General features: G+C 41.7%; 1 protein-coding gene across 2 annotated transcripts in view; it reads right to left on the reverse strand.

The window, feature by feature from the left end:
* Positions 1-24,956, reverse strand: part of ZNHIT6 (zinc finger HIT-type containing 6) — a 63,383-nt gene that overhangs the window by 33,435 nt on the left and 4,992 nt on the right. For both annotated transcript variants that reach the window (XM_036350257.1, XM_036350258.1), the window contains exon 5: positions 18,657-18,760. In XM_036350257.1, the coding sequence (XP_036206150.1) occupies positions 18,657-18,760 (104 nt within the window). The remainder of the gene's footprint in view (positions 1-18,656; positions 18,761-24,956) is intronic.

The following is a 24,956-nucleotide window of genomic DNA, read 5'->3' on the forward strand; positions in this document are numbered from 1 at the left end:
CGAGAGACAGGGGGCCCACTCCCATGTGTGATCCAGGGGCGGGCAGGGGCTGGGGCCAAGGCAAGCGGTGCTGCTCGGTTCGCCCGCCTACGAGAGACAGGGGGCCCACTCCCATGTGCGATCCGGGGGTGGGCAGGGGCTGGGGCCAAGGCAAGCGGTGCTGCTCGCTTCGCCCACCTACGAGAGACACTGGGGCCCACTCCCGTGTGCAATCGGCGGGCAGGCGGGGGCTGGGGCAAAGGCAAGCAGTGCCTATCGCTTCGCCGGCCTATCAGAGACAGGGGGCCCACTTCTGTGTGCGACCCAGGGGTGGGCGGGGGATCTGCGGCATTGTTTGCCTTAGCATGAGCCCCGCCTGCCCACCGGGAGCCATCCAGCCCAGGGCCAGGAAGGCAGGAGGTGACCCTGGAGCGCTGGAGCCACCCGGCTCACCCAGCTGTCCACGCTTCATGAATCCCAATTTTCCGTGGAGGCACGGCTGCAGGACCCAGAGCGGGAGACAGGGGAGTGGGCCAAGCGCGGCTCTGGCTCTGGCTTGATGGAGGGCACCGGCGCGGAGGAGATCTCCCCGGTGGGCAGCGACTCCTCCTGCTGCGGGGAAGATCTCCTCTGCGCCGGTGCCCTCTGTCCAGCCTGAGCTGCACTCAGCCTGCTCCCCTGTCTCCTGCTCTGCGCCCTGCAGCTGCTGCCTCTGGGGAAACTTGCGATTCATGAAGCGCAGGGGGTGGGGAGGAGGAGGCACCTGAGAAGTCCCCGGCCTCCGGCACTGGGAGGTGGGAACTTTGTGCCAGGCGCTCCAGGCGGGGCTGGTGGCAGAGGGGAGCTGGGACTCTGGCCACCACCGCCGCCGCCCCTCAGCGGCGGGCGCTTGGCGCGCTGGCTACTGCTGCTGCTTTGGCTGCTGGAAGCTCCGCTGCTGCTTGGGGTCCAGGCGCAGGAGGCTGGCCAGGAGGCTGGGCCAGGGGCCTGGGCCAGGTCAGCAGCCCCCGCCGCCGCCGCCTCAGCAGCAACAGAGCGGGCAGCAATACAATGGTGAGCGTGGCCTGAGCCCCGCCCGCCGAGAGAGAGAGAGAGAGAGAGAGAGAGAGAGAGAGAGAGACAGAGAGAGAGAGAGAGAGAGAGAGAGAGAAAGGAGAGGGGAGGGGAGAGGAGGGGAGGGAGGGGAGGGGAGGGGAGGGGCGGGAAGGGAAGGGAAGGGAAGGGAAGGGAAGGGAAGGGAAGGGAAGGGAAGGGAAGAGAAGAGAAGGGAAGGGAAGAGAAGAGAAGAGAAAGAGAAAAGAGAGAGAGGCGGAATTTGGCATGCCGCATCCCTCCCTGATCAACCACTGTGATTCAGGCCAGTGAGGGCTGCCTTCAGGCTACAGCTCCAGGTCCCTCATCCCCACCCCAGGCCCTAGAGCACAGTGCTGGGCAGAGGCACCCAGTGGTTCGGGAATGTAGCGCAGCGAGGGGCCGCAGGAGGTTGGGGGGGGGGTGCTGTGTTTACACCACCAAGTTCCCCACTTCTGCCCTGGCCTACATCCCTCCTCCTTCCCCTCAGAGGCCCAGCTCCTGCCTACATGCTTGCTGGGCAGGCCCAACTGCACCGGAGAGTGAGCTATGGCAATCAGGATGGCCACTTCCTGGGATGGGATGGCCAGACCACGGGGATTCATGAGGGCGATGAGGCCCATGGGGCATGCACAGCCCTCTGGCAGTGGGGGTGGCCGGCCAAGCCGAGTCTGGCTACAGTGGGGCCGAGGCCACCCCAACCCCCACAGGTCCTGGGCAGACAGTGGCTCAGTGGAGAGTGGTATCTCCATGCACGGTGCCCAGGGGCAGCTGTGAGCTGCTGCAACCCCACCCCACGCTTCAGGGATGGGGAGAAGGCTCGCAGCCATCAGCACCCTAGGCTGCACCGCCTGGCCTGTGCCTCAGCCTGCCAGGTTGGCAGGGTCCAGAGAAGGTGAGCTGTTCCCTTCCCCCAGTGGTAGAACAGGGAGGAGAGCGCTGGGTGCAGGGAGGGGACCTCAGCTGGGATCCTCCTGGTGTGGGCCTGGGCAGGGGCAGGTGCAGAAGTACCAGGGCACAGTTGCTTCGGTGTCTCGGTGAAGTTTGCAACTGACCCAAGGAGGAAACCCGAGAGGGGAAAGACCGGGAGGCATGAATTGCCAGCACTTTAGCCACTTGAAAACAGCTCCACTTGGAATGTGAGGTGGTTGTATGTTCAGCTGAGAAGTGAGGGGGATGGACTCCACCGTCGCTGGGCTCCTGTCAGTCCAAGGCCCAAGCGTCCACGACGATAAGGAGAGAACAGAGTGAGGGGGCCCGGAGGAAGGGAGGACAATTGAAGAAAACCATGTCTAGACTTCCCCCAGCCCTCTCCTTCTTTCTGCTGCCTACAAGAGCCCCAGGCCCAGCCACAGTTCTGTGTCCACCTTTTAGTCCCCTATTCTCCAACCACAGAGGAAAGAAATAAGGAAGGAGTCTGTGCTGCCTTTAGAAAGTATCTATATACCTGATTGGCCAGTTGCCTTCCACAGAGGGAGGCCAGACTTCGGCTTAGGCCCGCTCCTCACAGGGACATCAGTAGGACATCCTGTGAGGGCTCCCAGACTGTTAGAGGGGGCAGGCTGGGCTGAGGGATGCCCCCCAAGTGCACAAATTTTTGTGCACCGGGCCACTAGTCCTATCTAATAAAAGAGAAACATGGTAATTAGCCGTACCTCCCCTACCCTTCCCATTGGCTAATCAGGGTGATAAACAAATTAACTGCCAGCAAAGATGGCGGCCGGCAGCCAGGCAGCTTGAAGCGAACATGAGGCTTGCTTGCTTCAGTGACGGAGGACTCCAATGTTCCCCGCCTGCCGCTGCAGGCCTCTGAGCTTGCAGTTTGAAACATTGTTACAAATATAGAAGCTAAACAAAACCCCAGAAACCTGCTTTCAGCCAGCCGGGATCTCAGAGCTGGAGTTGAAACAGTGTTTCGATTATAGAACCCAAACAAACCAGATACCTGCTTTCAGCAGCCAAGGCCTAAGAGCTGGAGCCAAGCCTCAGAGCTAAAGCTGGCCCAGAATAAAAAAAGAAAAAAGAAAAAAAGGAGCGGTTGGGAGCTTCAGTCACCCCCAGCCTGAAAACAGCCCTCAGCCCCTCACCCAGACTGGCCAGGCACCAGGGTGTGTGACCAGCTGCAAACAGCCATCATCCCCTCATCCAGGCTGGCCAGGCACCCCAGTGGGGACCCCCACCCTGATCCAGGACACCCTTCAGGGCAAACCACCCGGCCCCCACCCGTGCACCAGGCCTCTATCCTATATAGTAAAAGGGTAATATGCCTCCCAGCACCGGGATCAGCGGAGCAGCGAGACCTCCGGGCACCGGGATCAGCGTGACAGGGGGCAGCGCCTAAACCCCCTGATCACCCTGCAGCTCTGTGTGTGACAGGGGGTGGGGCCACAACCTCCCTATCCGCCCTGCTCTGTTCCTGACAGGGGAAGGCACCCCAAACCCCTGATCAGCCCTGCTCTGTGCCTGATAGGGGGGAGCTCCACAATCCCGATCGCCCTGCGGCTCTGTGTGTGACAGGGTGCGGCACCCCAACTCCCCCCCACGGGCCCTGCTCTGTGTGTGACGGGGTAGAGCCATAACCTCCCCATCGGCCCTGCCCTGAGTGTGACAGTGGCGGCGCCCCAACCCCCCAGTCGGCCCTACCCTGAGCGTGACTGAGGGTGGCATCGCAACCTCCCGATCCGCCCTGCTCTGTGCATGACAGGGGGTGGCGCCCCAACTCCCCAATCGGCCCTGCTCTGAGCCCGACCAGGGGCTGCACCTAGGGATTGGGCCTGCCCTCTGCCACCCGGGAGCAGGCCTAAGCCAGCAGGTCGTTATCTCCCGAGGGGTCCCAGACTGCGAAAGGGCACAGGCCGGGCTGAGGGACCCCCCCCCCCACCCCCTGAGTGCACAAATTTTTGTGCACCGGGCCTCTAGTTATCTTATATTCTCCTGGACACAATGGCTCAGGATTGGGCAGATGGCCTAGGTGGTCCAATCATAATGAATTTTAGGTTTCTTGTTCAGTATGCTGGGAAAGAAGACCTCGTAAATATTTACTGTAATCCATACTGTTACTGCGAGCATCCTATGACCATGAGGATGCAGTTGACACCACAGAGGAGACTATGGAGAATCAGCAATAAACTGGGTCCCTGATAATATACTTGAGCCGCAGTATCTATTAAACCTGAAGTCCATCCTACCTCTGGACATTCAATTATGAGAGCCAATAATACACACTTTTTATAGCTCAAACCAGTCTGAATTGGGTATTTTATTTCATGCACAGAAAGCATACTGATACAAGGGATTATAGTTCTTTCTAGATTTCATCTTTCATTTCTAAGCAACAGAAAAAGAAGATAGACTCATCTGTAAATTGTCAACTATTATAAAACTTGGAAGCAGCAAATAACACATGAAGGAATTTCAGGAAAAAATGTGTATTGGCTGTAAAATCATATGTATGAATGAGAGAGTGGGAGGGAGGGGAAAAGGGGAAGAGAGAGTCACAATGATTGGGTGCCTCCTGTACCACCGCCCCCTCCCCACTGTGGGGCCGGGGATCAAATCTGCAAACCAGGTACATGCCCTTGACCAGGAATTGAACCCAAGACCCTTCGGTGCAGGGGCCAACATTCTAACCACTTAACCACAGCATGTTTTAATTTAAAGCAGAAAGAAAGTCTACCAAATTTTAAAATCTTCAAGAAAAAAAACAAACATACAAAATGATGTATGTAATACATTACTCAGAGGCATTTTTATCTTTTTAAATGTATTTCAAGAGCAAAATTTAAAGTTTTAAAAATAAAAAAAACTATTCCTCATAAAATAATCCATCTATTTTATTAGAGCTGGTACCATAATAAGTGTTTTTGGAAGACTGAATACAAATGATCTGTGTAGTTACTTAGCATGGATTAAAATTACTGGAATTGAGGAGAATGAAAACCAAAATTTTATGTCTCACATCATTATAAAAATATTTTGACAAGTTCCAGTTATATATTACATTTTGCTTTTTAAAAAATTAGTTTCACCACTAGATAATAATAATAGGAAACAGGTTAAGTATGTGGTATTGGCTTTAGTAGACTGTATATTAAGAAAATGGATGTAGTAGGGGAAGATCAAAATGAAAAAGAACATTTTGCTTCAAATAACTAATAAATACTTGAGCACTTAACAAAGCAAAGCAATTCTCAAATGGAAGTGGTACCAACCACTTGTGGGGGCATTTGGAAATGGCTGGATAGTTTTGACTGTTCCAACACTGGGGAGTACTTTAGACATTTAGTGGGCAGGGACCAGAAATGCTAACCTTCCTGTACTGCATGGGGAAGTCCCATACAACAAAAAATTGTCCTGTTGAAAATGCCAGTAGAGCCCCTACTAAGAAACACTAGAATGCAAAAAGGAGAGCAGATATATGCATACCAAAATCTGAATACCAGCACTAAATGCTGGCATCTGTTTAATATGAACTGTGGAGAAAATATGTACTATAGGAATTCTGGCAAAGGAGAAATAATGGAGAAGATGAGCTACTTTCACAGATGGCTATGAAATAGGGAAGGAGAAGACATTCTAGGATTAAGAATAGTGACCAGCCTGGGTACATTTAGTTGAATCCATTAGGAAATCAGGTGGGGACTATGAAGATCCATATTTATTATGGATCCTCATAGGATCAGGAAACTTTTCTAATCAGAGTATGGCTGTAGCTAAACTCTCTGGCATGGCATATAAGGTCCTGAAAGGCCCAGCCCCATTCCCTACCACTTACCAACTCCCACTCAAGTTTCTAGACGCACCAAACTACTTACATTTTCTACTCTATCTTTTACATCTGTTACTCTCACAAGATCATCCTTCCTTTCTGTCTGGATAAAAACCTTGACTCAAAAGCTCCTCCTGTCTTTCAAATATCTGCTTGAATTCTATTTTCTCTGGGGGGTCTTTCTAGTCCCCAGCTCTCGATGAATAACACTTCTCTGAGGCGGGGCAGTGAGCCTCCTTTATGCTCCCACAGCACTCCAGGAGTATCCCTCAGAGGACTTACTATGTCAGAGCAGTGGCTACACGATGTGTGTTTGCTGACTTGACTTGTCTTTCACTGACTGACCTACTTGAGAAAAAGGATAGTGAGTTACTGGCACATAAGTGGTTTTCAGGGAGAGGTAAACAGCAAATCCATCTGGTACTTTTTTAATAAAAATTAAAGACAATTTTTTAGACCACTTTTATAGTCACAGCAAAATCAAAAGGAAGATACAGAGATTTCCCATGTAGCCTCTGTCCTCACAAATGCATATCCTCATCTAGTACTTTTTAAAAATAAGGATGCCTAAGCTCTACTCTTGTCTCAATGAATTAAGCAATTCTATTGGTCAGTACCGATTATCTGCATTTTGAAATTATGACAGGCATTGTAGATTGAAAACTGGCAATATTATTATCCCCATCTTACAAAAAAGGCAACAGGTACAGAGAAGTAACTTGCCAAGAAAACTCCCTTACACATAAAGATTACATTTTGTCATGTTTAATACAAAATGAACATTCAATAATTAACTATATTATCATTCCTCTTTTAAAAAGCAAACACACCAAGGATGAGTTATGTTATTTTGCTTAATGAGAAATACTTGAAACATTATATTTCCAACTTCCTGAATGTTAGCAATTTCAAGTGGGGTCAGGGATAAGAAAGGGTAGTTAATTTTAGGCCCGGCAATGGGGTACAACACCTGAGAGCTTCAGATAACCCAAGGCCAGGAGATGAGATGACAAATTTCACCTACTGGCAATTCTGAGGTATGGTCACTGAGGTATCTGTGTGCTAATGACTCCTGTGGGCACAGAAGCATTAAAGGGTTCTGAGCAGGTGACCATCATCCCACCTGGCAGCAGTGTATAAGAGTGACTGCGGTGAAAAGCCGTTGAAGGTAGGAGAGTACTTAGAATTCCCCAACAGTCCAGGGAGAGACAAGCTGGAGAATACAACAGATAAATGCTGCAGTGAAGGAAACAAAAGGAACACACTTCCAGAGGCATATCATGAAGGAGCAGGCTTGGTTGACTAGGGAAGGACTCCCCTAAGTGAACCAGTTTGGGAACCCCAAGATGATCCAGAGAGTTTGGTTTTTCCATTTCCATGAATGCTGGTTAACTGCTGTTGTGGAAAGGTACATTCTCCATGAAACTACATCATAGGAACTTCCTATGTCTACATGGCCTCAGTAAGGAAATGCATGATTGGGGAATCATTAGGTTTCTATTCTTTCACACTGTTTTTCTAAGTCTCTGCTGATGCTCTGAAATTATTCCATCAAGTTCTATCAAAGCTGTTATGGCAGAGAAACAGAAGAGCTAAATATTTTCAATCAGTTACCAAGTTTGTACTAAGCACCTATTATGTAATCCTCCAAAGATCACTGCAAAATCCACTGTTCCCCCTCATGACCACAACTTCTAAACCCATCATTTCATTTTCTGTTGCTCTCTCTTTTCTAAAGTCAGTTTGCAGGAAAGTACAAAACTATATAACTTATAAGACACCATGCAAAAAAAAAAAAAAAAAGTACTATGTATTACCAAACAATTGTTCAGGAAAAAAAGTCCTACTACCTCTTTCAGAGGTAGATGGGTATATAAACTCAATATAACTAGAATGTTGTAATTTTATCCAAAGAACAAAAACTAATTTTTTAAATCCATAATAGGTTATTTCTTTACAAGAGAGACATCTAGTGGTTAGCTTCTAAAACAGGACTGGGCTCAAATATTAATTCCCATGTTTGTTTAATAATGGGCACATTTCTACAATCTTAATCTAAGAGAGACCCATACACAGAGAGCTAAAGATCCCTGGACCAAAAGGAAGCTAAAAACTCAGTTCTAAGCTGACAATGCTAATGATTGGTAAGGATTGGACTCTTAGAACTGAGTATTGAGGTGAGTTGGAGATGAGTGGAGATTTGAGAAGAAGGTCAAAAGTTGGGTCCATTTCTGGGGAATGGGTGGTTAGCCCACACATAAGAGTCCAAACCGGAAGTTATGATAAAGATATTACTGGGGAAGGGTCTCAGTCCAATTCTTTTTTCCAATTGACAAGTTGAAGTATATTCTCCACCTCACTGCTAACTCTTTACACCCAAAAAGCCAGGGAAATAAAAGTAGGAACTTATGTAACCAAATGAGACATGTTGTCCAAGCACAATCATACAGTTTCCAGGTTTGATACCCATGGCTTCCTGTAGCAAAACACTAAAAAACAACTAGAAGAGGGACAGCCATGGGTAACATATGGAATTTCACGTAATATCAGAGTACTTTTCAAGGACTATATTTACAAGTTAAATGTATAATGGTCCTGCCCACAGCTATCACTGTCTCTTTATTATTTTATTCAATTTATTTTTTTAATATATTTTTATTGATTTCAGAGACAAAGAGAGAGGGAGAGAGAGAAACATCAATGATTATAGAGAATCATTGATTGGCTGTCTCCTGCATGCCCCCTACTTGGAATTGAGCCTGCAACCTGGGCATGTGCTGACCGGGAATCAAACCATGACCTCCTGGTTCATAGGTCAACACTCAACCACTGACCCACAGCGGCCGGGCTAAATTATTGTTTTTTAAAATTCATTTACTTATTCTTAAAATATCCTTTATATGCACCTAGTCTAAACATTCAAAAAGATACAAAAGGGTACATAATTCTCATCCTTGTCCATCTCTATTCAATTTCCTTCCCTTAAGATAATCACTGTTACCAGTTTATAATATAAGCATATATGTAAAAAAAACTTTATTTTCACACAATGGTAGCATACAATGAACATGGTTCTGCATCTATCTTTTTTCACTTAATATTTCTGGCAATTAATCCACATTAGTACATTTAGAGCTGTTTCATTCTTTTTCCAGTATACTATAATTTATTTAGGCAGTCCACTATTGATGAATATTTAGATTCATACTGCTGTTTTGCTATCACAAACATTGTTGTACTGAGGTGATACATGTATATGTACACATGAAATATATACAAAGATACATGCATATGTATCTTCATTTTCCATATATATGGCTGTATCTCTCAGACAGATTCCAAGTAGACTTGCAGGATGAACAGTAATATTCATGCCTTCTGGATCCACCTCTTTCCCACTAATGACCTTCTTCGTACTGGGACCAGTGCTTATTTTAAACAATTAAGGCAGCATGGTAGAGAAGATAATTTAAAAACCCTCCCAATAGCATATAGTACGAAACCTTGGAGAGAAATAGAACAAACATAGTGAGCTCATCATAAAATAAGAAAAATCTTAGGGCCAAAGGAAGCAGGAACTGAAAACCATAGTGGAATGCTTACGATACACATGGTCTGGAGGCCTTTGCCAATCTCGATAACCAAGAAGCTGTGTTTCAACTGCTACTGGGTAACATGAGGCAAGATCCTGGGCCACATAAACTGGATACCTCAAACTGAGATCACCGCATTAAATCAGTGAAAGGGTGAACCAGAAAAACACTGCCCATTAGCAAAAGGAGACAACAAGGAAACTTGTCCACTTCAGCTTGGACTCTAGGGAGAGAATAAGACAGATGGGGTGGGGAGAAGTTTCAACTGAGAATGCCTAACTATAGCTTCCTCAAATGGGTTTGAGGTTCAGATTATTACTAGTAGTACAGTCTGAGAAAATTCAGAATCAGAAATTAAAGAGGGTCCTACATTGGTGCCACAGAGTATCTGACATAAGCAAATGCATATTACCTTCTATATAAACTTGAGTTCATAATGACATTTTAGAAAAAAAACAAAACAATGAAAAAAGCCATCATAATCAAGAATCTATAGAAACAGCAGGGAAGTAGTAACAGCTTTCCAAGCACTTCAGATACTGGAATTAACTTACAAAGATAATAAGTGTCCTAAATTAGTGAACCAAGGGAAGCTTAAAACAAGAGAAAAGAATATGATTCTGTCTAAAAGACCAAATAGATTTGGGAAAGAAACAGAACTTCTAGAAATCCTGTATAATAAAAACCTAATATGCAAATCAACAGTCGAACGAATGGTCACTACGACACACACTGACCACCAGGGAGCAGATGCTCAACGCAGGAGCTTCCTCCAGCCTACAGGCCCCAGGCAAGCCAAGGTGGGTGTTAGCGGGGGCCCCCCAATCACCCCACCAATCGCCCCACAGAGGGAGGTGACCGGCGGTGGGGGGCGGGGCCGGTGTTAGGCCAGCCAAGGTGGGTGCCAGCGGGGGTCCCCCAATCACCCTGCCGGTCGCCCCACAGATCAGCCCTGATCGCTGGCCAGGCCTACAGACCCTACCCATGCACGAATTTCGTGCACCGTGCCTCTAGTAAAAAACATAACTGAAACAAACAAAACAACATGGGCTAAAGATTAGATTAATTAGACACACTGAGGAGAGAATATAACTTGGATAATATAGCTGAATAAATTACCCAGAATGTAGCAAAGACAAAGAAATAGAGATTAAGATAATTCATCAGAATTTTCCAGAACTGTCATACAAATCCCAAGGAAGATAAATAAAAAAGAAATCATATGAAGACACACATCATAGTGAAACTGCAAAACTTCAAAGACAAAGATCTTAAAAGCAAACAAATAAAACACCTTTCTGGGGTGATATCCCTATATTGATAGGGTATATACATTTGTCAAAACCCAACTAATGTATACTTATGATTTGTGCATTTCATTGCATGTGAATTTTACATCAATAAAAAAAGTGAGCTTCCTATCTTTCTGACAATTGTTTAAACTACAGCATATTTTTTTTGTACTGAATATACCATGGATGTCAGTCCATGACAGTACATCTACATCCAACTCTGTTTTTATTTAATGGCTACATAGAATTCCAATGCATGGAGTTACCCTTATTAATTTAACTCAGTCCCATATTAATTGATATTTGAATTTTTACACTATTAAAAACAATGGTGTGACAGATATATGTGTACATATATCTCTATGAACTACACTAATATATTTGTGGGTTAAATTCCTTGAGTAGGCACATATAACATTTTGACAAATATTACCAAATTACCTTTTATACTACTGACTAGAAATTTATACTCTCAAAGAGAGTGGAAGAGGAAAAAGCCTGGCTAACACAAACCTTCATTATATATTATTAATATAGTAGAGGCCCAGCGCACAGATTCATGTACAGGTGGGGTCCCTCGGCCTGGCCTGTGGGGATCAGGCCGAAACCGGCTCTCCGACATCCCCTGAGGGGTCCTGGATTGAGAGAGGGCACAGGCCAGGCCAAAGGACCCCACCAATGGACGATTGGGGCTGGAGAGGGACCGTGGGAGGGCTCCAGGACATGTCTGGCCTGTCTCACCTAGTCCCGATGGGCCAGATCTCAGAAGCAAGCTAACCTACCAGTCAGAGCATCTGGCCCCCGGTGGTCAGTGTGCGTCATAGTGACTGGTCAAACGGTCAAACAGTCAGACACTTAGCATATTAGGCTTTTATTATATAGGATGTTTATAGCCACATATATATGTGTGTGTATGTGTATGTATGCATTTATTCTTATCCTTTGCCCATTTTCTTTTCTTTTTTAAAATAGATACATATACATACATACATACATACATATATCCTTAGCACTGCTGCGGAGATGGGAGAGGTTCCTGCCACTGTGTTCACTGTGGAGTGCACTGACCACCAGGGGGCAGCTCCTGAATTGAGCATCTGCCCTCTGGTGGTTAGTGTGCATCATAGCGACCGGTCATTCTGCCGTTAGGTTGATTTGCGTATTAGTCTTTTATGCCTGTGGGATCAGGCCGAAACCAGCTCTCCAACATCCCCCGAGGGACCCCAGATTGTGAGAGGGCGCAGGCCAGGCCAAAGGACCCCACCAGTGCATGACTGGGGCCAGGGAGGGACATGGGAGGTTGGCTAGCTGGGGAGGGACTGCGGGAGGGCTCCAGGGCATGTCCAGCCCATCTTGCTCAGTCCCAAACGGACGGACCCCAGCAGCAAGCTAACCTACCGGTTGGAGCGTCTGCCCCCTGGTGGTCGGTGCACGTCATAGTGACTGGTCGACTGTATGCCCCCTGGTGGTCAGTGCACATCATAGCAGGTGGCTGAGCGGCCTTAGCATATCATTAACATATTACACTTTTTTTTTTTTTTAATGAAACATATTACACCTTGGTTGAATGGACAACCAGACACTTAGCATATTAGGCTTTTACTATATAGGATTATGATTCAGAAAGGAAGGGAGAGGGAAAGATAGAAACATCAATGGTGAGAGAGAATCACTGACCAGTTCCCTCCTGAGCCTGCAACCCGGGCATGTGCCCTTGACTGGAATTGAATCTGGGACCCTTCAGTCTGCAGTCTGATGCTCTATCCACTGAGCTAAACCAGCTAGGGCGAAATACATTTTTATTGATTTCAGAGAGGGAGAGAGAAATAGAGATAGAAACATCAATGATGAGAATCATTGATCAGCTGCTTCCTGTATGCCCCACATTGGGGATTGAGCCCCCACCCAAGGCATGTGCCCTAACCGGGATTTGAACTGTGACCTCCTGGTTCATAGGTTGATGCTCAGCCACTGAGCCACATGGCCGGGCTCCTTTGCCCCTTTTCTTTATTAAGTTGCTAGCTTTTTTCTTATTAATGCATAAGCATTTTTTGTCATATATGTTAAAGATTTCCTTTTTTTGTTCAGTTAGTCTTTTGAATTTATTATGGTTTTTGCCATATATTTTTAAAAAATTATATGTAAATTTTGAGTGTTTTGTTTTTATTTTATAGTTTTGGATGGGATGTTTCATATCTTCAAGATTATGAACATATTCCACATATTCTTAAAATTTCATTTTAAGTTTTTGAGCCACCTGGAAGTTCTAGTAAAAGATCGAGCTTTTTCCATCAAATGGCAAGCTAACAGTCTCAAACTCATTTATGGAATAAGTAATTATCTGTATTAATTTGAAATGCTATCTTGACTATGTAATAGAGGACCAAATATCCGTGTTTATTTTCTACAATCTAAGATAACTGTAGATTCCTCTGTCAACACCACAAAACTATTAAAATTTCATAAATTTTAATGAGTCCATCCTCATTACTCTTCTTTCTGTTTTTTCTTGGTCTTCTCCCATGTTTATTCTTCAAAATGAACTTCAGTCATTTTATCATAAACTCTTTCCTTCTCAAAAAAAAAAAAAAAAATCCGAAATCAAGAACAAAAATCCCATTAGTATTTTGATTAGGATCATATCAGATTTAAAGATCATTAATTTTAAAAATGAATGTTATTTCTAAAATATTGAATCTCCCAAAAACAAGATAGTTTTTTCCATTTGTTAAAATATTTTAAGTCATTCAGTAGACTTTCAGTTTTCTTCATAAATATCCTTCAACTTTCTTTCAACAGGTTTTGATTAGAATCGGGTAAAAGTGAACATAAGGAATTATCTCTGAAAGAGTCACTATTTTATAGAAGTAGTTTGGGATCTGCTCCAAAATAAGCAGGGAAGCCTTCTATTGGACACCACTTCTGCATCAAGCTCCTCTTTTTAATAGAGAATGTCAGTCCTGCTTTGGCTCAATTCTTCTTTCTTTTTTTTAAGATATCAGATAGAGGAAGAAAGAGATAGAAACATCGATTGGCTGCCTCCTGCACTCCCCCTACTAAAGATCGAGCTCGAAACCCGGACATGTGCCCTGACCAGGAATTAAATGGGTGACCGTCCCACTGAGCTACACAAACTAGGCTCAATTATTCTTAACATAAATATCCCTTAACTTTTTGTTTTTTGTGAAAGTTACCCATTCTGGTGCTCCTACAAATTCATCAGTCTTCTAAAATTCATTGCTATTAAATACTACATTTTTTACCTCACAGACTGATTGGTATTACATCCCACTTTGACTACAAAATGAAAATTACAGTTCCTATTCTTAAAAAAAATTCACGTCACATAATTTTTTATGTGACTTTAGGAAATTCAGAGTGATACTGGTCATAAATACCCGAGTTAGAATGAACCTATGTTTCTAAGGTACCTAGTGTGTTTGCTGCTACATAACTGGCTGACAGTTCTACAGAGGTAATTAGTCACACTTAATATAGGGGTATTTAAATATTTTTAAAACCATTTTTCTTTTGAAATAATTTCAGACTTTATAGAAAGCTACCCAAAAGAAATCTTCACCCACATTGTTCAAAAGTTACTATTTGAATATTTGATTTTCAAGAAGTTAAATATGAGTTTTTGACTACAAACTAAGGACCAAGTTAATACCTAGGGAATAATAATAATAATAATCTTAGAGTAGTATCAAATCTGATATCAACAATTCCACAATCCCAAATCTCAGAAACTCAAAGGTTTCCTTTCCCCTCCTTTTCCCTTCCTTTCCTTTTCTTTCTTTTCCTCCCTCCCTCCCTTCCTTTTCTTCCTCTTTAAAATATTTTTTAAATTGATTTTTACAGAGAGAGAAAGGGAGAGTAATAGGAAGATAGAAACATCAATGAGAGAGGAACATCATTGATCGGCTGCCTCCTGCATGCCCCACTGGGATCGAGCCCGCAATCTGGGCATGTGCCCTGACCAAGAATCGAACTGGTGACCTCCTGGTTCCCGGGTTGACGCTCAACCGCTGAACCACAATAGCCAAGCTCAAAGTTTATTCTTAACTACTTGTGTAGTAAAACCTGGCTGAGTCCATTTAGTTATTATTTACCCATTATAATATGAACAGTTGCAGGTTTCACTGCAGAAATAGTACTGATTATGCAATGCTACCGTAAACCTCCTAGGAGTGAATATTATATAGTAAACTAGAGGCCTGTTGCACGAAAAGATTCGTGCAAGAGGCTTTCCCTTCCCCTGGCTGCCGGCACCGGTTTTCCTCTGGCACCCGGGACCCAGGCCTTTGCTCCGGCCGAAGCCATCTTCAAGCCTTCGCTGCTCTGGCTGGAGCCGCCTTCAAGCCTTCGCTGCCCCGCCTGGCCGCCCCGGCCGGGTCGCACACAGGACACCCACCGCCCCAGGTTTCAGATAGCAGGCCTGGATGGTGGCAGGGCAGGCAGGATGGCGCTGTCCCACCCTGCCTGCATTATGGAAATTAGCCGCCATCTTTGTTGGCAGTTAATTTGCATATCATGCGGATTAGCCCATGGGAGGCGTAGCAAAGGTACGGTCAATTACCATGTTTGTCTATTATTACATAGGATGTAGTACAGTAAACTATATCCCCAGGATTTCAGATAAGAAAATATATACCTTTAATTGTCACTGTATATTACTTACTAAGTGTCAGGTACTACAGTATTATTTCATTCAATTCTCTCAAAAACCCAGTAAATTTGATCTTACACAAGATCACTTAATGTGCCAAATAGTAGAGGCAATATTTAAATGCAAGTTTATCTGAGTCAAAGCCTTAACCACTTTTGAAAGTTGAAGAAATCATTGAAAATGAGTTTCTTCAAAACATAAGAGAGAACAGAGGTGAAAAAATTATTTTAAAAAATTTAGTATTTGCTGCTTAACTCCTTCCAACAAATAACATTATCATCATCTATAACCTTGGTCATTTTCATATGTATAGCTGAGAAAACACAAGTATCCCAAAGAAGGTACTTCTAAGTGGGGTTTTTCCCCTCTACCCTTAAAGTATAGGACTTTCATTATTTATCTTGTTACTTATATACCACCTTTTAGCAATCAAAATTTTCCATAATCCTGATTTTGCCATGCTTTAAGTTCAGTAAGTATGTCTTCTGTATTCATCTAAATAAGTGCTTCTCAAATAAGGGTGATTTTGCCCCTCTTCTGTGCCCCCACCTCAGGGGACACCTGGCAATGTTTGGAGATGTTTTTTGTTGTCACAACAAAGGGCGCGCGCGCGCGTGTGTGGGTGTGTGTATGTTTGTGGGTTTTTGCTACCAAGATCTGGGTAAAGGCCATGGATACTGCTAAACATCCCAAAATGCAGAAGACAGACCTTCCACAATAAAGAATTCTCTGGCTCAAAACATCAACAGTGCCAAGATTTGTATCACTGATGAAAATGCTGAACAAGAATGAACAAAATATTGAGATTAAAGAGATTACCAAGATGATTAATGAGTAGTAAATATTCCTTAAGTTGGGAACTCCTGCTAATACTTTATTATTCATCCAACATCTGAAGTCAGACATTTTAAAATTCAGTTCGTAGAAAAATCATTTTCATTTAAAAATATAACAGGTCATTTAACAATGAACAAATGGAAAAATTCTGTCACACAGATTAAAATTTTTTTTCCCCACTGAACTGACTCCCAAAATTATTTTACAAATGATAAATCATCTTAACTTAGCAGACTGCATTAAAGTCTGTTACAATTAAACTTTAAGATATCACTCTGAAACTTGTGAACAAATATTCCATATCTCAGTAACAATTAAATGAAATAAAATTAAAATATTATTTTAACCTTTAAAATGGGTAAAAAAAATTTGTTTTTAATACTCACTTGAGGATAGTTTTCCCATTGATTTTTAAGAGAGAGTGTGGAAGGGAGGGAGGAAGAAGGAAGGGAGAGAGAGAGAAAAAGAGAGAGAAACACTGGTTGCCTCCCACACACACCCCAACCAGGCCTGGGATCCAACGCTTCAACCACTGAGCCAAACTGGCCAGGGTATTAAAAGTGTTTTTAAAAAGAGACAACTCAGTAACTCAGTACTAGTAAGATATTTACACAGATATTCTCATATAGTACTACCAACAGAAATAAAAACTGGTTTAACCCTAACTTACTGCTAGCCCCACTTTATAGATGAGGAAATTGAGGCACAAGTCAACTAGGTGCATTAACTTAAGGTCACATAGCTAGGAAAGGCTGATGAGAGAAATTTGAACTCAGGCAGACTGGTCTAGTTTGTGCTCTTAACCACTCCAATTTTTCTACCTCTGTGTTTTACAGACTTTTTTTTTTTTTTTTACAATTATTTAACATGTATCAAAAACGGAAGGCAAAATTAAAGGATAAACAGACTGATGAAAACGTTCAAATGTATGTAACAGAGCAAGAAGAGATATAAATAGGCACATCTGAAAAGAAATACAAATTTAAGAGATCAGCCTCTCTAACAATCAGATAGACAAAAACAATTTAAATATTCAATTAAAGTACAATACAACTAAGATATGTACTCTGATACTATTTTTGATGAAGGTACAAAGTGGTACATTTTTAGGGAAAACAACTTGGAGTCTCTTTAAAAAGTTTAAACCCATGTAGTCTCTGACCCAGTAATTATGCTTTCTAGGAACTAATCAATCCTACAGAAAAAGTCACATAAGCACCCAAAATAATCTATTCAATGATATTTGTTACAACATTATTTGTAACAATTACAAACTAGAAATAAGCTAAATGTGCATGAATATGGGAATAATTAAATTATTATACAGTAGTTATAGTTGGAACAGACAACTTAAAAATAATGAGGCAGATTTGCATTAACAAGAAAAGCAGTCTGTATCAGCCATGGGCAAACTACGGCCCATAAAACTAAAAAAAAAAAAGACCGTACCCTTTTATGTAATGATGTTTACTTTGAATTTATATTAGTTCACACAAACACTCCATCCATGCTTTTGTTCCAGCCCTCCGGTCCAGTTTAAGAACCCATTGTGGCCCTCGAGTCAAAAAGTTTGCCCACCCCTGGTCTATACTATATTTACAAAAGGAAAAAGATTAGCTGGAGAAAAATAAAAAGTGTGCGCCTTTATTTTTGTGAATGCACAAACCAGTCACCTTAAATTTCAAACAAATTATGTCAATTTCCAGACATTTTAGTTTCAAAATGTACAAAGGAATCATCTCACATTTAATAAATAGAAGGCATTACTTTACTTCTGGAAGCCAACCAGGAAAAAGGAAAACCACCTTTACAAATATTTATGACTTGAAACATACAAAAAAAAATAAAACATGTTGAAAAGGTAGAAGGTTAAATAATAATCTGATGGTCTGTCTTTTAAATTTATGGAGTAGTAAAGTTGGAAGGAATCTTAGATTTTACTTAGTACAACCCCCACATCTTACAGATGAGGCCTAGAAAAAGGAAGTAATTTGTACAAGTTCTTACACATACTAAGAGACTGAAGAAGGGACTCAGTTTTTTTTGTTTTTACTCTAAATCCAGAATCTTGACTTTTGAAAGGTATTACCCAATAATTTAGTGGGCTACTTACAATATCCTGAAATCCTTACAGTACTCTCTACTATTGGGGCCTTTTTGATCTAGCACTTTCAGAAAGCAGCAAACTAATCTCTGTTGTATTACCTGTATTCACATTCACTGCAGAGTAAAAGTTTCCCAAGTCTTTTTCTTTCTCATCACTGGCTCTCAAATGAAATCTTGTTTCTAAATGCTTATTTTCAATTTGTATAGTCATCTTTTCATAGACCAATAACAAACAGCTCACAGACCACACTACTGGTACCTCTATATCAAACTAAACCTTAAAAAATGTTCCTGATAAAATCAGAACACCAGATAGACTAAGGAAGAAGTTAGAAACTTACTTCTTATCGAAAAATGTTGAATTTTCTTTCCTCTTGGTGAACCCATTGGGTAGAAGTTTTAAGTTAATACCTTGCCTTCGAGCACGATTTTTTATAAAGCACATCTAACAACAACAAATAAAGACAAATTAATTTTAAAATTCCTTAAATTTCAAAAGTGAATAAAATAACTTTTAAAATATAAGAGTTAAGATTTATTGAATGCTTATATTTTACCAACTGTGCTAAGCAATACTGTTGTTTAATACTCACAATACTATGAGGTAGGTACTACCATTACCCCCATTTTAGCAGTGAGAATTCATAAGATGCCAACATTATACAACTTTTTTTTAAAAAAAAAACCACACATTTTATTTTTTTAATTCTCATCCAAGGACATTTTTCCATTTCCATTGATTTTTTTAGAGTGGAAGAGAGAGGGAAAGACATAGAGAAATAGCAGATGTGAGAGAAACACATCCATTGGTTGCCTCCTGCACATGTCTGACCAGGGGCCGGGGCAAGGAGGAGCCTGCAACCATGGTATGTGTCCTTGATTGGAATCAAACTCGGGACCCTTTGGTCCACAGGCCGACACTGTATCCATGGGACCAAACTGGCTAGGGCTATACAACTATTTCTGAGAGAGCCTGTATTCAAACCCAGGTCTGTGTAATTACAGAGCCTGTGCTTTTACCTATACACTCTATAAGCCAAGAGAAGGATTAAAAAAAAAAAAAAAAAGACATTTGACAAACATAGGTGTTACCTATATAGTTCTTTCTCTTTTACCCATTTTTTGTTGTTAATCCTCACCTGATTAGATAAAGTGATTTGGTAAACACGGTAGTGGGAAACACTCAATAGGTATACCAAAAAAAAATTGTTTTAATGAGGATAGTTTAATGGAACTGTGGGATAACATCAAGGGTAACAACATTCACATCATAGACATACCAGGAGGAAAAGAGAGAGCAAGGGATTAAAAACCTATTAGATGAAATAATGGATGAAAACTTCTCTATCTTGACAAAGGAAATAGACATATAAGTACAGGAAGTGCAGACAGTCCCAAACAAGACCAAATCAAAGAGGCCCACACCAAGAAACATCATAATTAAAATCCAAAAGGCTAAAGGAAAAAAAAAAAAAAATCTTAAAGGCAGCAAGAGAAAAGCAATTAGTTACCTAAAAGGGAGCTCCCATAAGACTGTCAGCTGATTTCTCAACAGAAACTTTGCAGGCCAAAGACACTGGCACAAAATATTCAAAGTAACGAAAAGCAAGGATTTACAACCAATATTACTCTACCCAGCAAGGTAATAATTTAAAATGGAAAGAGATAAAGAGCTTCCCAGATTAAAAAAAAAAAAAAAAAAAAGCTAAACGAGTTCATCACCGCGAAACCATACAACAAAACAAATTTTAAAGGGACTTCTTTAAGAAGAAAAAGATTTTAGCCGGAACCGGTTTGGCTCAGTGGATAGAGCGTCGGCCTGCGGACTGAAAGGTCCCAGGTTCGATTCCGGTCAGGGGCATGTACCTTGGTTGCGGGCACATTCCCAGTGGGAGGTGTGCAGGAGGCAGCTAATTGATGTTTCTCTCTCATCGATGTTTCTAACTCTCTCTCTCCCTTCCTCTCTGTAAAAAAATCAATAAAATATATTTTAAAAAATTATTAAAAAAAGAAAAAAGAAAAAGATTTTAAAAAATGAGTAATAAAATGATGGTAATATATACCTATCAATAATTAACTTTAAATGTAAATGGTTACATACTTTAATCAAAAGACATGAGGTGGCTGAATGGATAAGAAAAAAAAAACTATACATATGCTGCCTACAGAGACCCACTTCAGATCAAAAGACACAAAAACTGAAAGTAAAGGAATGGAAAATAATATCTCATGCAAATGGAAACAAACAAAGAAAAAAAGCTGGGGGAGCAATAGTTCTGTCAGACAAAATAGACTTTAAAACAAAAGGCCATATATAACAAGAGACCAAGAAGGGCCCAGCAATGTCACTTCTGGGTATTTAACCAAAGAAAGCCAAAATACTAATTTGAAAAGACAAATACATCCCTATATTCACTGCAACATTTATAATAACCAAGATATGGAAGCAACCTAAGTGTCCATCAATTGACAACTGGTAAAGAAGCTGTGGTGCATATATACAATGAAATATTACTCTGCCATAAAAGAGTGAAATCTTGCCATTTGTAACAACATGTGTGGACCTAGAGGGTATTATGCTAAGTTATATAAGTTAGAGAAAGACAAATACCATATGATTTCAAACATATGTGTAATCTGAAAAACAAAATAAACAAACAAAAACAGAAACAAACTTACAGATACAGAGAACAAACTGTTGGTTGCGAGGTGGGAGGGGGTGTTGGGGAGCTGGGTGATAAAGATGAAGGGATTAAGTACAAATTGGCAGTTACAAAATGGTCATGGGAGGTAAAGTACAGCATAGGAAATATAATAAAAAACATTGTAATAAGTATATAACTATGTTGTCAGGGGGTGCTAGACTTATCAGGGGGATCACTTCATAAATTATATAAAAGTCTAACCACTATGCTGTACATCTGAAACTAATATAATATTGACTGTCACCTGGAATTAAAAAATAAGAAATATTTTAAAAAATAAAGCCAAATATATAGGCAATTTTATCAAAATGTAAATGAACTTAGTGATTCAGTTAAAAGTTACAGTTGTCAGACTATAGAAGACCAATTATATGGTACTTAGAAAAGACATAACCAGAACATAAGGATACTATAGTAAAAGTAAGGGAAAAAAATCACACTATGCAAATACCAAGCAAAGGACTGTTTCCTGAGATATATATCTAATAATTTAGCATTCAAGTACTAACTGAACCATAAGGGGAAACAAACAAATCCTTTTGATTTTATCTATTGGGAAATGTTAACCTACCTCTCTCTGGAACTGATAAAAAAAAAATCTGTATTGTTATAAACAATTAGAACAACATAACTAATAAATCTAACCTAATATATAGACTATATAGATTTATTAGGAATATATAGACTATATATTCAGCAATTGCAGAATACTTTTTATTTTTCAAGCAAACAGAACACTATAAAACATATCCACATGCTGGGCCATAAACACAGGTCTTAAATGGACAAATTCTTAGAAAAATGTAATCCATTAACAATGACTCAAAAAGAGAGAAAACCTGACCAGTCCCATAAATAATAAAGAACATACCTCATTGGCTCAAACTCTAAGCACATATTAGTTCATTAATAAATTTTACCAAATTCCCAAGAAAGAAATAATTCTAGTAATTAAGTTCAATAATCCAATGAATCAAAAAACAAAATGAAAACATTCCCAAATAATTTTATGAAACTAGAATCATATAGATATGGAAACCTAAGGAAATACTAAAATGAAAAATTAGAGGTCAATCTTACTCATGAACAGAAATACAAAATTAATGAATGAATAATGTGTACACACACATATAAGACAACTGAATGCTGCAAAGTATAAAAGCATGCTTTGTTAAGATAATAACACCTTGTAAGTTTAGCTTAAAATAGAAAACCAAATAAAGGTTTATGAAAAAGTCTCTTAGCAAAGTAGAAATTCTTTATGTAAATATAAAATTATTCTACAAAATATAAGAGCAAACATCATGTTAAAATCTTGAAAGTTTTTTATTTATGGTCAGGAGTTACAAAACAATGATGTACAGAAGAGTTAACATAGTGAGCCTGAGACTGTTATCCTTAAAAGGTTCTGCTTATAAGGTTGACCCTTGGCTGGTGTCTGGGAATTTGACTTATTAGTAAACTAGAGGCCTGGTGCACGAAATTCGTGAAGGCGGGGGGGGGGGGGGGAGTGGGGGTGTCCCTCAGCCTGGCCTGTGTTCTCTCGCAATCCGGGACCCCTCGGGTAGGGTCTCTAGGCCTGCCCAGCAATCAGGGCCTATTGGGGCTTTCCTGTCCCCGGCTGCCAGCCCCGCACCTGCCGCTGCCACTGCTTGCCATCTGTGCGGCGCTGCCCCCCCTCCCCCGGTCACCTCCCTCTGTGGGCGACAGGCGTAAGGTGTGATTGCTTGGCTGGCCTGGGCCTCCCACTGCGGGGCGATCACTGATCGGCCCCGTACACCCACCCCAGTGTCGCTGTCCGGCGGCCAGGGCCTCCTTCTGTGGGGTGATCAATTGTGGGGTCCCCAGATCGATCGCCCCACAGAAGGAGGCCCTGCACACCCACCACAGGGCTGCCAGCCAGGCCTCCCTCTGTGGCTGCGAGCCAGGTTGCCTGGGCCTCCCTCTGCAGGGCGATCGATCATGGGGCTCCGAGATCAATGGCTCCGCAGAGGGAGGCCCTGCCACCCACCGCAGTGCCGCCAGCCGGGTAACCTGGGCCTCCCTCTGCGGGGCGATCATGGGGCGATGGCAGGGACCCCTGACCAATCGCATCACACCCGCCTTGGCTGGCCTGGCACCAGTGCGTGTCATAGCATGGTGGTCCAGAAAGTCATCCAAATGGTCATTCTGCTGTTCAGTCGATTTGCATATTACACTTTTATTATTATAGATAGTTCCCTAAACTGAAATAAAACTTTTCCAAATGATAAAAATGGTTCACTGTGCTGAAACTGTTTTATAAACAATGTGGATTATTTACTTTCCTTCTGGGAGTCTGGGATTTGGTACAAGCTGGGCAGTGGGTGCTTCTGCAATCAGCTCCCAATAAAAACCTTGCACAGTGAGTCTCTAATGGTGTTCCCTGGTAGACAATACTTCACATGTGTTATCACAGCTCACTGCCAAAAGAATTAACTATGTACTGTGTGACTCCAATGGCAGAGGATTCTTGGAAGCTTGTATTTGAATTACTCCAGACTACCCCAAATGCTTTTTCTTTTTGCTAATTTTACTCTGTACCCTTTCACTGTAATAATATACCCATGAGTACAACTGTATGTAGAGTCTTGTGAATCCTTCTAGCAAAATCCTTCTATCAAGCTAAGGGTAAACTTGGGACTTGCAACATAAATATCTCCTGTCATCACTAGTATCTGACATTGAATTGGAAGTCCTAGCTTTTTCAATAAGGGGAGAGAGAGAGAGAGAGAGAGAGAGAGAAAAGGAGAGGGAGGGAGAGAGAGAAAGTAGGGAGGGAGGGAGAGTGAGAGAGACAGATCAAAATATTAAGGATAAAAAGAAATTGATGATTTACAGAAAAAAAAACCCGAAAGAATTTATAGATAAGGTACTGGGATAGATTATAATATGGTTGCTCACTATAAAATAAACAATAACAAAAAAAATCATTCATAAATACCAGCATAGAGATAATAAAATTAAAATGCTATTTAAATTGGCATGAAAAAGTCGTGCCCAAGAATAAATCTAACAAGAAATGTGCAAGACCCCCACTGAGAAAATTAGAGAGATATTAAAGAAGGCACAAATAAATGCAGAGATACAACACAACCAGGATTTAAAGATTCAATGCTAAAAAGATGTCTCATCACTCAAGTTAGTCTATAAAATAAATGGAACCCCAATCAAAATGCTCAGGTTGGGGCAGGAAGAACTATAAAACCAACAGGCTGATTTTTCCGATTTATAGAGAATTACAAAGAATACAGCAATACTTTAGAACAGTGGTCGGCAAACTCATTAGTCAACAGAGACAAGTATCAACAGTACAACGACTGAAATTTCTTTTGAGAGCCAAATTTTTTAAACTTAAACTATATAGGTAGGTACATTGTTATTAACTTAATTAGGGTACTCCTAAGGCTTAGGAAGAGCCACACTCAAGGGGCCAAAGAGCCGCGTGTGGCTCGCGAGCCGCAGTTTGCTGACCACGGCTCTAGAAAATGAACAAAGAGGGAGGAGTTACTCTATCAGATAGCAAGTTTCAATAAAAACAAATAAACAAAAAATTACAACAACAACAACAACAAAAACACACCGCTACAATAATTGGTGTGGATAGACAAGTGGGACAGTTAGCCAGAAACTGACCCAAGCATATATGGATGCTTGATATACGACAAACATGGTCTTGCAGAGCAATAATGAAAAGATGAACTCTTCAATAAATGGTGCTAGAAAAAGTGGATTATCCAAATGGAAAATTAAATGGGACCTCCACTCCCCATGTTACACAAAAATTAATTCCAGGTAGTTTACAGATATAAATGTGAGATGCAACACTAAAAGCTTTTAGAAAATAACTATGGGAGAACAACTTTATAACTTCCAGGTAGGTAAGGGTTTCTTTTATAAACACATAAAACTAACTAT

The sequence above is a fragment of the Myotis myotis genome, unplaced genomic scaffold, assembly GCF_014108235.1.
Source record: "Myotis myotis isolate mMyoMyo1 unplaced genomic scaffold, mMyoMyo1.p scaffold_m19_p_2, whole genome shotgun sequence".
Classification (NCBI taxonomy): domain Eukaryota; kingdom Metazoa; phylum Chordata; class Mammalia; order Chiroptera; family Vespertilionidae; genus Myotis; species Myotis myotis.